We start from the raw sequence: 15949 nt of genomic DNA, 5'->3' as shown, positions 1-15949 counted from the left end.
TAATTGTGGGGCTAGCGATTCAACAGTGTTTTGGGGTTTGCGAGTAATGCTCTTGTCATCGTAGTTCGGAGTTGATCGTAATAAGGCTACGGTTGTAAGAGGATGAGTCACTTTTGCTGCCGGTCACACAACAACACAACACAAACCTGGATACAGCAGTAGGCCTACTACATATTAGCCACGTTACCTATTTAACTGTATATGAACTAGTTTGGGGCTCAGGTCAAAAAAAATTGCCAGGGATGTCTTATCTCAGTTAACCCAGAACTAAAATCGTGCATAATTTAGTCAGATGCCCGATTATGTTTACATAGTCATTCCACAAGAGATAAAGGGATGTCTGACTGACAAAACCTCTCATATTTGTCTCTCTATCTCTCCATTCAGCCAGAGCTACCACTTGCAAACCACCCGAGACATGATGCGGCCCCATCCCAGTGTCACCCTGGACCCAGCCTTCAATTACCCCCAACACCATGTACCCCTGGGGCCTCAGTTCCGCTCCCGGAACCAGAGCTACATGCGGGCGGTCAGCACCCTCAGTCAGGCCAGCTGCGTCAGCCAGGTGAGTCCCACACAGGATCCTTACAAGGGGAACACCAGGAGACCCGGGGGAGGAGGAGGAAGGAGAGATACAGTAGATGCCACCAGGAGCCCAGGAGGAGGAGGAGGAGGAGGAGAAGGAGGAGGAAGGAGAGAAACAGTAGATGTCACCAGGAGCCCTGGAAGAGGAGGATGAGGAAGGAGAGATACAGTAGACGCTACCTGGAGGTGGAGTAGGAGTTGGAGGTGGAGTTGGAGGTGGAGTAGGAGGTGGAGGAGGAGGAGGAGGAGGAGGAGGAGGAGGAGGAGGAGGAAGGAGAGATACAGTAGATGCCACCAGGAGTCAAGGAGGAGGAGGAGAAGGAGGAGATACAGTAGACGGCCACCATGTGGGCAGTGTGGGTGGGACCATCTGTTGTTTGCTAAAGGGGTGGCAATAATCACAATAATCATATAGTTACTTATAGAAACACATTAGTCACCACTAGATCCCCCTCTCTTTGAGATGGTAGATGCTTGTTCAGGCATTATTGTTTGAGCGAGAGGGCTTTTTCATTGTTTAAGTTGTCATTGGTAATACTGTTGACATATTTTGCGGTTTTCAGAACGGTCCATGTGAAACCAATAGATTTGTGTTATTGGTGACACAACACCATACTTATCTGTTATTTTCTATATTTATCTCATTACAAGTTCAAGTTACCCGTTACGGAAGTTCCTACACAGTACTGGGATGTTGTTTTAAACTGCTCAGTCAGTCTAGACAATGTTTGATGTTTGTCAGTAAAAAGCTTTGTTTTTATCCATATTTTCTGCCTATTAGGTACACGATACATTGTGTGTTACAATGATTTAATATACCCAGTGATTTTTATTATGTTATTAAGTAGCAGGCTTTTATGCACTGCGTAATATAAACAAGATTCATTTTGATACACGTTTCGCACAATATCTCATTCTCAACCAACTTTGTGTTGCTATTTAAAAAATCCCCTCACACAGATGACGTTGTTAGTATAGCTTCCTGCCTGCCGTTACGTTGGATGCATTGTGATGGATATATATACTGTATATATTCACAACATTGAAATTCCGCATGTTGTTTGTACTGTGTTGCACTGTAATTTCTACTTTTGAATAGGTTCTTGTAAGGACATCTGCTTTCCCATTTCCCCAGTAGTAACGTATGTATAAGGCTCCCGAGTGGCACTGCATCTCACTACAGACCTTGGTTCGATCTCGGGCTGCATCACAACCGGCCGTGATCGGGAGTCCCATAGGGCGGCGCACAATTGGCCCAGAGTTGTCCGGGTTAGGTTGAGGGTTTGGCCAGGGTAGGCCATCATTGTAAAATAACAATGTGTTCTTCACTGACTTGCCTAGTTAAATAAAGGTTCAACAAAATATAAAATATCGCAGGAGGCTGCTGATGGGAGAACGGCTCATAATAATGGCTGAAACGGAGCAAATGGAACGGCATCAAACACCTGTAAACTATGTGTTTGATGTATTTGATTACATTCCACTTATTATGCTCCAGTCATTACCACCATTACCATTACCAGCCGTTGTCCCCACTTAAGGTGCCACCAACCTCCTGTGGTATGTATGTCTATGATGATGACTTACAATGGGATAGTACATGCTGTAAACGGTATACCAAATGATGCATTGTTTTTGCTCTTTTCATTTGGTTGTTTTATCTGCTTGGTTTTTTAAGGAAACAAAGATTTTGATGCAAAGTTTTTTTTTAAAGTTCGAATTTGCCAGTGCCTTTTTTTCCTGCTAACACTCCTTCATATTTACTGTACTAAGGGGAAGAGTCAAAGTGACAAACAGAAAGGAAGAGGAAAAATTAAGGACTGCTATTCCTGTTTTTGTCTCTCAGGTGAGTGAGACTGAGGTCAATGGCCAGTTTGAGTCAGTTTGCGAGTCCGTTTTTAGCGAAGTAGAATCCCAGGCCATGGAGGCTTTGGACCTGCCTGGCTCGTTCCGCACTCGAAGCCACAGTTACCTGCGTGCAATTCAGGCTGGGTATTCCCAAGACGACGACTGCTTGCCTTCAATGACATCCTCCACTGTCACTTCAACTCTCAGATCCACAACAGGTAACAGTATGCATCACAAAATCCCCCCCAAACGAGAGAAGGCCTAGAAAACATACTCCTCATACATTCTATAACATGCGTACATCCTTAACATACCTACATATGTACAGTGGGGTACCCTTGAGCTTTGAGAGATGCTTGGTTGAATGATTCCGGTCATTTCTTTTTGGCTACTTGTCATTGTTGTGTGTCTTATTTGTCTTGCCTCTGCATATCCTGAGAGTCCCGAGGAAATTTGCTTGCAATTGCGCTACGTTGCACGAACGATGCATCATGACCCGGGCTTCCTGATTTGTCACGTGTGGCGGTGGCAAAACTGAACCCGTACTAGAGGGTGGGAGGAGCCTCATTCAAATTAGCACAATGAGAGGTCATACCCACAATGCACCACACCACATCAACACACTACTGCCACACTCACAGCACTTGGCATGTGCAAGAGGAACATGCCCTGTTCTAAGCATGTGAATCTCAGTGGTATATGTGTCATGTGTAGAGTGTAAGTTGTGTAGGGAAGGGTTAAGTGTTAAACAAACCAGTGGTTGGAGGGAGGGGCTATAGACCTCTACAGAGTGTTATAAGGGTTCATAGCCTGCTCCAGAGAGGTCTTCAGCCTCCCCTTCCATGCTTTGTTTGATAAGTTCATTACACTAGCACAAGGGTATTCAAATCTTATCCTTTGAGGTCCGGAGCCAGCTGGTTTTCTGTTCTACCTGTTAATAAATGGAACCCATGTGGTGTCCCAGGTCCCTGATTAGAGGGAAAGAGTTAAACTAAGCAGTGAAACTGTCTTCAAGGTCCAGATTGGATGTTGAGGGCACTAGCGTCTCTAACTGATCTTGACTTATAAACCTACAGAAAACAAGACAGCATCTTGTAAGCGACATACGGTAAGTCAACAAACTCAGATATGGTACTGGTTGCACAAAGGAACTTACTAGTAAAGGCAATTCAGAGCGCGTTAAATAAATTGTTTTTCTATATTGCTGTATTGTGTTGCATAAAACCACATTTGAAGATATGATTTGAATAATATTTACTGGCAACTGATTTAACACTTCTGATGTTAGACCAATCAGAAGGCAGTTCTTGCGATCACGTGAGACTGATCAGTTGACTTGAGGTTTGACAAGGTTTGAAGGGCGCTCTCACTAAAATGTTCAACAGTTATTTTACCCGTTAGGCCCACCGTATTAGAATCTTTCTCTTTCAGCTAAATCTCACAGTTAGATGACCTCTTAGAAGAATGTCAAATCATCTCTTCCAAGTGAACTTGTTGCAATAATTGTTGTTTTGATGTTAAATATTCAGGGATTTCAAGGTTTTCTGCAACATTTTACACACTATCTTTGTCACAACATTAACATATCTGGTTCGTTGTGTAAACAGAACCACTGCTCCCTCCATAATCGAATTGCCCTAGTGCATTTGGTGTATGCCTGAAAGAGTAAAGCTATGAACCCTATTGAAATACTATAATTTCATATTACGTTTTTTATTTGACAATATTATGACCTGGATTTTAATTTCTCACTACATCTCGTGAAAGCAGTTGTACTAGCCCTCTGTATTTGTTTGAGTTTTTGGGGTTTCTTTGTTTTCTTGTACAATCTGGAGTTTAATTTTGTTTATCTTGTCATGCTCAATTGGGTTGCACAGTCAGAATCCCTCAGCCTACGATGTGACCTGCGGATCAAGGAGTGTCCTCCAATCCCACCGTCTTACCTGCTGAATTCCTTACACCCAATAAGCTCTGTCCCAATTCTGTCCGCTTCCCAATTGGCTCACTAAATTGGCTCTGAAATGCTTGTCAGTTATTCAAGCGTTTTCTGCATATATTTGTATTTTTTATGAGTAGTTCTCAAGGACTTTTTTTCTCTTCCATATATAGTCATATCCAATTGGGCTATGGAACAGGATGTGCTAGTGAGCCTCAGGGAAATAATTGGCTATGGCGTGTTGGCTCCATCTCAAGCCATATTGCAAATATTTCTTTACCTGGTATCAACCATTTGGTGTATTTTTTAAAGCAATAGCGGCTTTGAAGTTAAATTAAAATAATCCATAGTATTTGACTGGCCTTGCCACTCACTTACATTTAAAAAAAAAAAAGATATCTGAATTCTAAATCGCTTCCCAATCTGATGCTAGCATGTCAAGGCTAGCGGGGCCCTTGAGTGGGGAAGGGATCCTATGATGCCCCATTGGGCAGAAGAGCAGCACCCCCTCTCTATTTGACCAGCCATGCAACTCTTGAAGGATAACCGGGGGGACAGAACAGCTGGAGACTTCAGTGATGCCTGTCACAGGTATTTTGATGTCAACACACATACATATGTGTATGTGTGTTTTTTGCACTGCCTTCTCAGCAATATATAAAAAGCGATAACTTTGATATGATACCAGAATTGACAAATCCCATTTAGATACTATGAGAAACAAACAGGGGTCTGAACAACTCACAAAACTCTGAGGCCTTGAATTCCTTGTTCGTATGCATTAATATTCCAGAATCATCTTTGTGATGATGGTGCCTCGCTGGCTTTTGCGAGTTGTTTTGAAATGTGTCTATTTTTAAGCTAAAGGGCATCATTGGTGTAAATGTATGATAAAGCTGTACTTCCCAGTCTAATACATCCTCTCCTCATAGCACAGCCAAACAATATCCCTGAATGTTATCATATTGCCACTGTCAACAGTCAAATGTGAGAGCAGTTACAGTGTATTACAGTAGCTTGGTGTTTTTTATTTTATTTCATGAAAGTCGACCTCTGTAAAGGCCACATGTGGCTGGGTTTGACCCTTGGCGTAGAGGTTATCAGCCGTCTTTGACTGTGGGATTGCAGCCCATTCCCTGGTGCAGCACTATTGGGGGAGGGGATTTACCCGCCACTGGGGAAACTCCACATGTCCTATCAACCTCATGGTGAGGGACCTGGCATGTTCAATAGGGTTCATAACTGCTTCTCGGCCCAATGACTTGAGTTGTGATTCTTTCATTGCCTTTTCATCTTTTCTGTTGCACAACAAAAAAAAAACTTAAAAAACTAAAAGAAACAATAGCAAAACACTTAGGAACGTTCTTTAACGAAACATGCTTTAATGATTTCATTCGGAGAATGGTCTTTTAATTTGAAACTGATTGGTAATGATGGTTTATATTAGGAACCAACAGGGTTCCACTTCCCAGGGTGCAGTGCGGTGAAAAGAGGGAAAGACTGTGGAAGGTAGATGTTCATTGAAATGAGTGAGAAGGCAGTGTAAAAACCGAAAAGCCTACAGTATGTGAGTTAAAATGCATCGCTCAAATGGCTCAGTGTACCTGGTTGAATAATTCCTTTACACATTTTAGTGTACCAGAGCTGTGTTAGAGAGCATAACAATTCTAAAGACCACTTCAGTGTCTGAAGGGCACCTCTTCATTAAGTTTTACACGGTCTCTTTTCGGGTTTGAACAATCACAAATGGATCAGATAAAGGAATCACAAATGGATCTGATAAAGGAATCTCAAATGAATCATCTGATTAAAGGGTAATGATATTCGTAGGAGATTTGCGATCAACAAATAGTCTACACCATTTCTACTCCATGCTCTCAATGCAATGATTTTCTCTGATATATCCACTGGAATGATAGGGTAGTTGTGGTATTTTACTCACATACTGAATGCATATTGTAGGTATATGTATGCCCACTCTAGGTTTGAAAATTTGGGCATTACAATTACATAACACTCCAGCTGTTCCCTCCCTTTGAATGTCCCTCTATTTGCATATTCAAATTTGTCTTCCAGAGGGATATGATGTGCTGGAAGGCACTTCTTTGCTAAACGAGGACATGATAGAAGACGACGACGGGGCCAGCTCCTCGGCCTATGAGGAGTTGGAACGTCTGGAGAGGGAGAACGCTGTAGCTCGCAGCCAGCACAGCACCAGCTCCACTGTAACCGCCATCTCTGTCCCCCCAACCTCGCCGCCTGCCTACCGGATCCCTGATGCCCCCTCCATAGCCGCCCCAGATCCCCCTGTACCTCAGGCCATCCAGGCCTTTAAAGAGTCCGCCAACATGGTGGCCTCCTTCAACATACAGTGGAAAGACGAGATCTCGGCCATGCGCTACGAACTGGCCGAGCTGCGCAGGGATGTGTGCGGCGAACTCAAAACTTTCAACAGCAACTTTTTCAACTTCACCCAGTGCTACAACATGTGGACGATGTGCCGCGAGAGCGCCAGTGACAGCTCAACACAGACCGGGGACCGGGTGTCAGTGGGCATCCAGGCTGGCACCAGCGGGCTCCTCAGGCAGAACACAGAGGACAAGTCTGTCATGTGCCAGCCGGAACCAGCCCCCTTTAACCTCATAAACCTGATGGACCCTCCCCGCATCGAGATCACTGGGGATTCAACGCCAGAGGAGGAAGCCAGCAGCCCCGCTAGCTCTCGGCTATCGGAAGATTTTTCAACATGGGACAACAGGGAGCAGAAAGTACGCAAGCGCTCTTCGGGTGGCAGCCGCAGGAGTGCCAGTCTGGAACTGTGGAACAGGAAGTACACCAGTGGGCCCATGTCATACCTGTCAATGTCATTCTAATCATTCCCATGATACAACACAGAAGAAATACAACATGAAGGGGTTTCCCCTTAACAACCCCCAGAGAACCAGAACAGGAGCCAACGTGAAAAACCGCACACTATGTACACAGCGAGACAGGCAGGGCACTAATATTGCTGAATGTCCCTTTACTATGGAGACATCTAGTTGTTGGCTTGTCATTCTCAGAGCAAGTAATGACCACATTGAACTAATCAATAATAAGGGTCCTGTAATGCCATTATCAAGGGACACCATTAATACCTTGGAATGTGAAAGACAATGATTTGAATGTTACTTCTACAGTCTTGATCCCTAAGCACCACTGAGTGGCTTTCAGCACCTCCCTATCTAGGCTTCTGTGTATCAGATATTTAAAAGTTTCTTGTGTGACACTAAGTCAACAATTTGACTGTTTGAGATCAGCAGATGAGGAGGATGGTGCTCAATCCACCTTAAATAGAAGTGACAGGGAATGTACTCTCTCGACTGCGATTATGTAAGGTAGCTTATAGAATGTAGCCATTCCATGAGGTGAGGTATAAAAGCCTTGACACCACTAAGACTAATTGAATGCACAAAATGACTTTATATATGTTTGTAATTTAAATATACGAATTTAATATAACGGCCTACTAACTTTTCAGTCCCCTAATCATAGGTCCTATCCCATCCCTTTGGTTACACCAACCAGATCCTTTTAAATCTGAGAACAACAAAGAAGTAGGAGCTAGGGAACCGGACTAGGAAACATTATGAAACCGGCGACAGATAACGGAGATAACAGACTCTGCAAATCTGCATACATCTGAATTAAAGAGAAAAAATTGTGACAAAACTTCAACCCTAGACTTGTTTGGTATTAACTGAGCCATGAAATTCCTATAATGTGGTGGCTCGTTTCTTAACCTTATTCATTCCAGTTTCTTCTCATGTAGAAACCTAAGCACCCGATTATACTGAAATGATACTGTGAATAACTTTTTAAATCCCAATTTGTAATGATTAAATCAAAAGGAAAGATCCTATTTGTGAATAGGTAGATTAAATGTAAAGTAAATAAAATCTATAACCATTCCCTAACCATTCCCTGTGTCAACGAACAAATGTATATTTTTCAGTACATTTTTGTGTAGTTAGTTCATGAAAATGGGCATTTTGAAAGCCCTAAATCTTATTTTGATTGGAGAAAAAGGGAACAGTAGAACGTACAAAAGCTGTATACACCTTTATTTTTAGTGTAAAATAGCCTAATATTTAAATTATTCTCAGTTTTTGCAACAAAATAGGAGATCTTTCTAATTTCATTCAATGATGTTACCGTGTTATATCTAACATTCATTAAGCAATTTAAAAGTGTAGTGTTTCAATTTTAAAATATTTATTGATTTTACATAACTTACAATTTTAAGGCAGCAAGGTAACTCCTACATTTTAGTTAGCCAGCTGCCTTAACTTAAAAAAGGGTTATGTTAACTCAGTATTCATTGCATTGTAATATACATAAGTCATACAACTTAACATTTAAAGTTAGATTTGTAATAATTTTAAGTTGAAACAGCTAACATGTTTAATTGTTGTTAACCCAACATTTTTCTCAAATTTAAAGTCTAAAGAAATGAACAAAAATCTTGCAATTTTATTCCAGTGTCCAACAAAGAGGAACTAAGTCTGCATTTACACAGGCAGCTCAATTTTCATATTTTGCTTAATTATTGGCAATAGATCTGTTCTGATTGGTCAAAAGATCAGAATTGGGCTGTCTGTGTAAACGCAGCCGAAGAGACCACACAAATGACCGTGACTAGCCAGGGTTTAGCATTATCTGAGTACGAATGTATCAGCTTAAGTTCATTCCAGCACAAGCTATGTTACATGTTTCAACCCTATGTGTGTATATACACGTATACTGAACAAATATATAAACGCAACATGTAACGTGTTGGTCCCATGTTTCATGAGCTGGAATAAAAGATCCCCGAAATGTTACGTTTAAAGCTTATTTTGCTCAAATTTCGTGCACAATTTTTTTTAACATCCCTTAGTGAGCGTTTCTCCTTGGCCAAGATAATCCATCCACCTGACAAGTGTGGCATATCAAGAAGATGATTAAACAGCATGATCATTACACAGGTGCACCTTGTGCTGGGGACAATAAAAGGCCACTCTACATTGTGCAGTTTTGTCACACAACACAATGCCACAGATGTCTCAAGTTTTGAGGGAGTGTTCAATTGGCATGCTGACTGCAGGAATGTCCACCAGAGCTGTTGCCAGAGAATTGAATGTTAATTTCTCTACTATAAGCCACCTCCAATGTTGTTTTAGAGAATTTGGCAGTACGTCCAACCTGCTTCACAACCGCATACCACGTGTAACCACGCCAGCCCATGACCTCCCCATCCGGCTTCATCATCTGTGGGATTGTCTGAAACCAGCCACCTGGACAGCTGATGAAACTGAGGGGTATTTCTGTCTGTAATAAAGCCCTTTTGTGGGGAACATGAATTCTGATTTGCTGGGTCTGGCTCCCCAGTGGGTGGGCCTATGCATTCCCTGTGCCCCTGCCCAGTCATGTGAAATCCATAGATTAGAGCCTAATCAATGTATTTCAATTGACTGATTTACTTATATGAACTGTAACTCAGTAAAACCGCTGAAATTGTAGTATGTTGCATTTAGATTTTTGTTCAGTATACTATTTTTGTAAAGACAGAAAATGATTGCATATATTCCAAGTTTAGGTCATTCATAAGATTGTGACAATACTCTGTTCTTACATTACACCTCTAAGAGGGCTTAACACAAGCTAAGCTCGTAACTCTGGTTCTAAATCAACCCCTGCACCTTTGACCTAGTGGAGTTTCATTCATTACTCAAATGCAATCACCGTCTAGTGTGTTATATGTCTTAAACATCTCCTATTCAGTACTCGTCAATAAGACAATCAGAGGGCATAGTCCCCTATACCTCTTCCTCAATGTTTCCAGAGGTATCTGATACTATTGTACTCCTGAATGTACTAACACCGCCTTCACTAGTGATGGCCAAGCCAGGCTCGATGGAAACCTTAAAAGGTGGAGACCTCAATTATCTTCTTTTAAGTGTTTCTAAAAAATAAAATAAAATGGATTGGTCATGAACCAGTCACGTGACACCCATAACCACTCATCTACTCCATTGTCACATCATACCAACATGGCGTATCAATGTAATGGTTGGGGCTTATGGAAACTTCGTCCACCTGAAACCGCTCCAAGTTCCACAGCGCATCTATCCATGGATGTACCCTCCAGAACAAGAATGTTACAGAGGCATCTGCAAATGACACCACTAACCTAAATCCCTCAAATACTTTATAGGGATGAGATGGTTCACCCTAAAGATATTATACTTCATCTGGAAAGGGCATCTTTTTATTTTGACCAAAATACATTACTTGAGAAACAAACACATGTCACTTTGGAACTATGACATTTACACCAAGTGTACCAGAAAAATGATGTTGAAAAGGTGATAACAGCCACAACAATATAAGATAAGAGAAAGGATTTCCCCACCTGGCTACTGTAACTCAATGGGCCCAAGATCTTTGACCTTGCAGTGGATTGTTTTTTGTCCTTGACTTGTTACAGTACCACACCACCTGTTGGATGTCTAAAGGATTGTTGGGCTGACAGTGGTCCATCCTGTCATAGAAAACAAACGACTTCAACTGTAACTATACCAGTTTTTCTCTTTGCAATACAGGAGTAACAATATACACATTTCATACTTTTTTCCCGATTGTTGTAGACCCAGATTTCCAAAACAAAAAGGATCTTGAATGTTCTCTGAATGTGTTCCCCATAAGAAAAAAGCCATGGGTTGGCTGACATTTCCTGTTGTTTAAGAGGAAAAATAAGACTGAGAGCATCACACAAATCAATAGTTACAATTTTAATATATGAATTCTTTCATGAAAAAAGAAAAGGAAAAGCGGAATGGTCTTATAAACACTAGCACTATTTTCCTCTTTTCGCTTGGAATGACAAAGAGGACAGAATGCAGTGGCTTCCTCTCTCTATCCTTCCCAGTCTAGGGAGGGAGACTGATATTAAGGTGCTGAATCTATGATGGGGGCAGGTTCATTCTTGATATATCTCAAAACTACATTCATTCATTCTATGCAAGTCCTGTCCTTTTCTGTTGTATTGTTTCAGGTTAGGGTCCGTTTTTGTAGTTATTAGGTCTTTGGGTTGGTTTTCCTCATACAAGTCTTTAACACTAGAAAGTACATATCATGAACAAATGGATTGTGCAGAGGCATTAATGGTAGAGAATATGTTGCATGAAACTCAGGCAATGCATATTCATTTTGTTGCTTTTGAAAAAAAATATCTTGACGTACAAAATATATGATATTTTTTATTATTGTCAACTATTGATATAATGTCATATCAGTCAGCAAGAAAGATAGAAAGTATGTTTCACAATTATTGCATCATGTAGTCAGAAATTACAACATTCCACCCAGAATGACTTGAAATGTAGCAAAGTGCTGAGAATAATATTTATATTTGGTCAGGAAAACATTGGGCGAAGAATTGTACCTCGATTACAAATAATAAAAGTAAAAAGATGTTGGCAGAGGCATGGCTTTTCAAATTGTATTTGTAACATGAAAACTTATCATGACCTCTTTTGAGTAATGGGACCATATTAATTACACTGTATGTCATATCTGGTATTTTTATTTCCAGTTATGTTGCTACTTATTTAATGGGCCCCTGACATCTTTGTTTTTATTGACACGTCTTATTGCTATACAGAGACCTGACACAAATACTGTGCTGCCCCTTTGATGGCCAGTCTTGGAGTTCATGGGTTTGGATTGGAATCTGATTAAAATACATATATATATATATATATATATATATATATATGAATAAAAAATAGACTAGCCCTGCTTAAATACAAATTCATTTTCTACCCCTCAAGAGTTTTCTCCTCCTGTATTTAACATTTTCTAAGAAAATGAACACATTGCTTTATTAAGGTTACAGTGCCTTCAGAAAGTATTCATACCCTTTGACTTATTCCACACTTTGTTGTGTTACACCTGAATTAAAAATGGATGAAAAAATGTATATTGTCCATCACACAATACCCCATAATAACAAAGTGAAAACATGTTTTTAGAGATTTTTGCAAATGTGTTGCAAATGAAATACAGAAATATCTAATTTACTTAAGTATTCACACCACTGAGTCAATACATGTTAGAATAACCTTCGGCAGCGATTACAGCTGTGCTTTTTTCTGGGTAGGTCTCTAAGAGCTTTGCACACCTGGATTGTACAATATTTCCACATAATTATTTAAAAAATTCTTCAAGCTCTGTCAAGTTGGTTGTTGATCATTACTAGAAAACCATTTTCAAGTCTTGCCATAGATTTTCAAGCCAATTTTATGTCAAAACTGTAACTTGGCCACTCAGGAACATTCAATGTCTTCTTGGTAAGCAATTCCAGCATATATTTGGCCTTGTGTTGTAGGTTATTGTGAAAGGTGAATTAGTCTCCCAGTGTCTGTTGGAAAGCAGACTGAACTAGGAATTCCTCTAGGATTTTTCCTGTGCTTAGTTATATTACGTTTATTTTTTATACAAAAAAACTCCCTAGTTCTTGCCGACGACAAGCATGCCCATAACATGATGCAGCCACCACCAGCTTGAAAATATGAAGAGTGATACTCAGTGATGTGTTGTTAGATTTGCCCCAAACATAACGCTTTGTATTCAGGACAAAGTTAATTTCTTTGCCACATTTTTTTGCAGTTTTACTTTAGTGCCTTATTGCAAACAAGATGAATGTTTTGGAATATTTTTAATCTGTACAGGCTTCCTTCTTTTTACACTGTCTTTTAGGTCAGTATTGTGGAGTATCTACAATGTTTTTGATCCATCCTCAGTTTTCTCCGATCACAGCCATTAAACTCTGTAACTGTTTTAGTCATCAGCCTCATGGGGAAATCACTGAGCAGTTTCCTTCCTCTCCGGCAACTGAGTTAGGAAGGATGTCTGTATCTTTGTAGTGATTGGGTGTACATCCAAAGTGTAATTAATAACTTCACCATTCTCAAAGGGATACTCAACGTCTGCTTTAAAAAAAAAAGATCTACCAATAGGTGCTCTTCTTTGCGAGCCATTGGAAAACCTCCCTGGTTTTTGTGGTTGAATATGTGTTGGAAATTCACTGATCGACTGACGGACCTTACAGATAATTGTATGTGTGGGCTGCAGAGATGAGGTAGTCATTCGTAAATCATGTTAAACACTATTATTGCTCACAGAGTGAGTTTATGCAAGGTATTATGTGACTTTTTAAGAAAATGTCTACTGCTGAACTTAATTAGAGGTTGAATACTTGTTGACTCAAGACATTTCAGCTTTTCATTTTTTATTAATTTGTAAAAAATTCTATTGACATTATGGGCTATTGTGTGTAGGCCAGTGACACAATCCATTTTAAATTCAGGCTGTAACACAACAACATGTGGTAAAAGTAGAGTGGTGTGAATACTTTCTGAAGCCATTGTATAACAAGCAAATGTTTTAATGGCACTCTCAAGGCTCTTCTTTGTTTGGTTCTTTATTAAAGCCGAGGACATTTGGCAGGCAACAGGTCCATCATGTTTTGTTTTTTTAAAGCATTTTTATGTTCAAGTCAACCTCAAGGGTTGGAGGTATGATCACCATACCTGTCCAGGTTTCATTCTTATTTGCTATGGGTTGACCACTGCTTAATTAAAAAGATCTGTTTTATATCATTTAGGCTGCATTGGTTGACTTACAATATGTATTATTATTTTTATTTTTGCAAATTCTGATGTTTAATTGTGTAATATCAGTTGTTACAACTTATATTTGCCTTATGTATTTTTTCATAAATCAATATATAAAATAATGAAAGAAGGTAAAAGATGTTTGATGATCTTGAAGGTGTTTTGAATGGTTGTGTAGTTTTTCCGCAATTTCTATGGGGATCATAGCTTTACAATGGCAATCAAAAAGAATTGCTAAATTGCTACAAAAGTTGTTGCAAACTGATTTTTTTTTTTCATAGTGGGCCAACTAGGTATAAGAATAATTATTAAAGCATCTCATTAAATATAAATGATCCGGAAAACGGCACACAAAAGTTACTCTGATTCACACACAGCAAGGGCCAGGCACAGTATCTATGGCTTTGATCATTTCAGTACGTTTTATTTTTGTACTAAGCTATCATCTTTTTTTTTTAATTCTAGGCGCCCGTAGCTTAGCTGGGGGGCATAGAGCGTACGGCAGGTCTGGTAGGGGACCATTTTCTTATACTTTTTTATATGTTGTTAATATATTTGTTCGCATCAGTTTTGTCCCACCTTCCGGTATTTTAATGAAGTACGAATCATTACTCTCCAGTTATTTGTCAATAATATCATCATATTGCTTTACACAAATTTGATTAAAGACCAATTAAAAGTATACAATTATGATATCATTTTGATGCTTTTCCAAAAGATACAAAGTAGTTAACTAATATCTCTAGTAAGTGCCTTGTGTTCTATTACATGGTACCTTTATGATACAAACATAAAATATAATTCCATTGGAGACATCTTAAGCACGACATCTTAAGCATGTAACCCAGAAAAAGTCCCCACATTTTTTGTTGTAGTTTTCATTCAATAGTCACACATTTGGCTTTCATTTGTTTGTTATTTATGTTTGTCCTGATCTGTTTATTATACCTTTTAACATTATTATAATTATTATTATTGGTATCATTAGCATGAGGCTTAGCATCAGAATTAGCATTGTTAGCATTATTATTAACATTATAGTATTTGTATTTTACCTGAATCCCCTTCTTGATTTACTCAATATTTGTTTCAGTTTGCCCAACTGTTTTTATTTTATGAAAAGGGGCGTAGTAATTAGAGCTGGAACGTCTCAATTGAGCAGGAGCCTATCTCCTGTTTCTGTAGCGTGAGACAGCTTGATGTACAAGTACACCCCCTGGACAGGATACTAGTCTATCACAGGGCCATTTTATGAAAAGCCAGTTATCAAACTAACTCATGAGATGCTGATCCACAGCAAGGCAAACCAGTGACAAGTCAATGTCGCCATCAGATAGGATTAAAAACAGTACTAGATAAACCTCACATGTAGGCCTACACCAATCTTGATATTTTTATAGGTGCATACTCATCACAGAGTGGAATTAGAAAGGTAAATATTTTGAACTTACATCTGCTTCAAACAGGTAGATATCTATAAAGCAAACAAGCTGATGTATGAACATGAATGTAAACTTTAAGCTTTGTGGAAGATGCATAACAAATTATCACTTTTGCCAACATCTTACAATGTTCTTAAACATTGTTTTTGAACTTGCATTAACTATACACTGCTACTGACTGCTACTAAGGACTTGAAAATATCCATCTACAAGTGACAGAGAGAAGTGGATAATCTGAAGACTATCCACAGCAGCACAGTACTGCAATGCAGAAGCAAATATTGTAAAACAAGGGGAGGGTTCCCCAAGTACAAGTTTACATTGTTGAAACACTTATCCAGCCCATTGATTTTGTAAAGATTTCTTGTGTTATTCCATACATGAAAGGTTAATCCACTTTGCATCCATGGGGGCATCACCACTGTATGTATATATGTATG

General features: G+C 39.6%; 1 protein-coding gene across 4 annotated transcripts in view; it reads left to right on the top strand.

Annotated features, from left to right (window-relative positions):
- The window catches only part of LOC129825406 (disks large-associated protein 2-like), a 183097-nt gene that overhangs the window by 139861 nt on the left and 27287 nt on the right, over positions 1 to 15949 (top strand). For 3 of the 4 annotated variants that reach the window (XM_055885494.1, XM_055885497.1, XM_055885495.1), the window contains 2 exons: positions 388 to 565; positions 2432 to 2651. In XM_055885494.1, the coding sequence (XP_055741469.1) occupies positions 388 to 565; positions 2432 to 2651 (398 nt within the window). Of the gene's footprint in view, positions 1 to 387; positions 566 to 2358; positions 2652 to 15949 lie in introns of all 4 variants that reach the window. The other variant, XM_055885498.1, reaches the window with a different exon arrangement.

The sequence above is a fragment of the Salvelinus fontinalis genome, chromosome 27, assembly GCF_029448725.1.
Source record: "Salvelinus fontinalis isolate EN_2023a chromosome 27, ASM2944872v1, whole genome shotgun sequence".
Classification (NCBI taxonomy): domain Eukaryota; kingdom Metazoa; phylum Chordata; class Actinopteri; order Salmoniformes; family Salmonidae; genus Salvelinus; species Salvelinus fontinalis.
The sequence above is the reverse complement of the archived record's forward strand: the minus strand, read 5'-3'. Positions and strand labels throughout refer to the sequence as shown.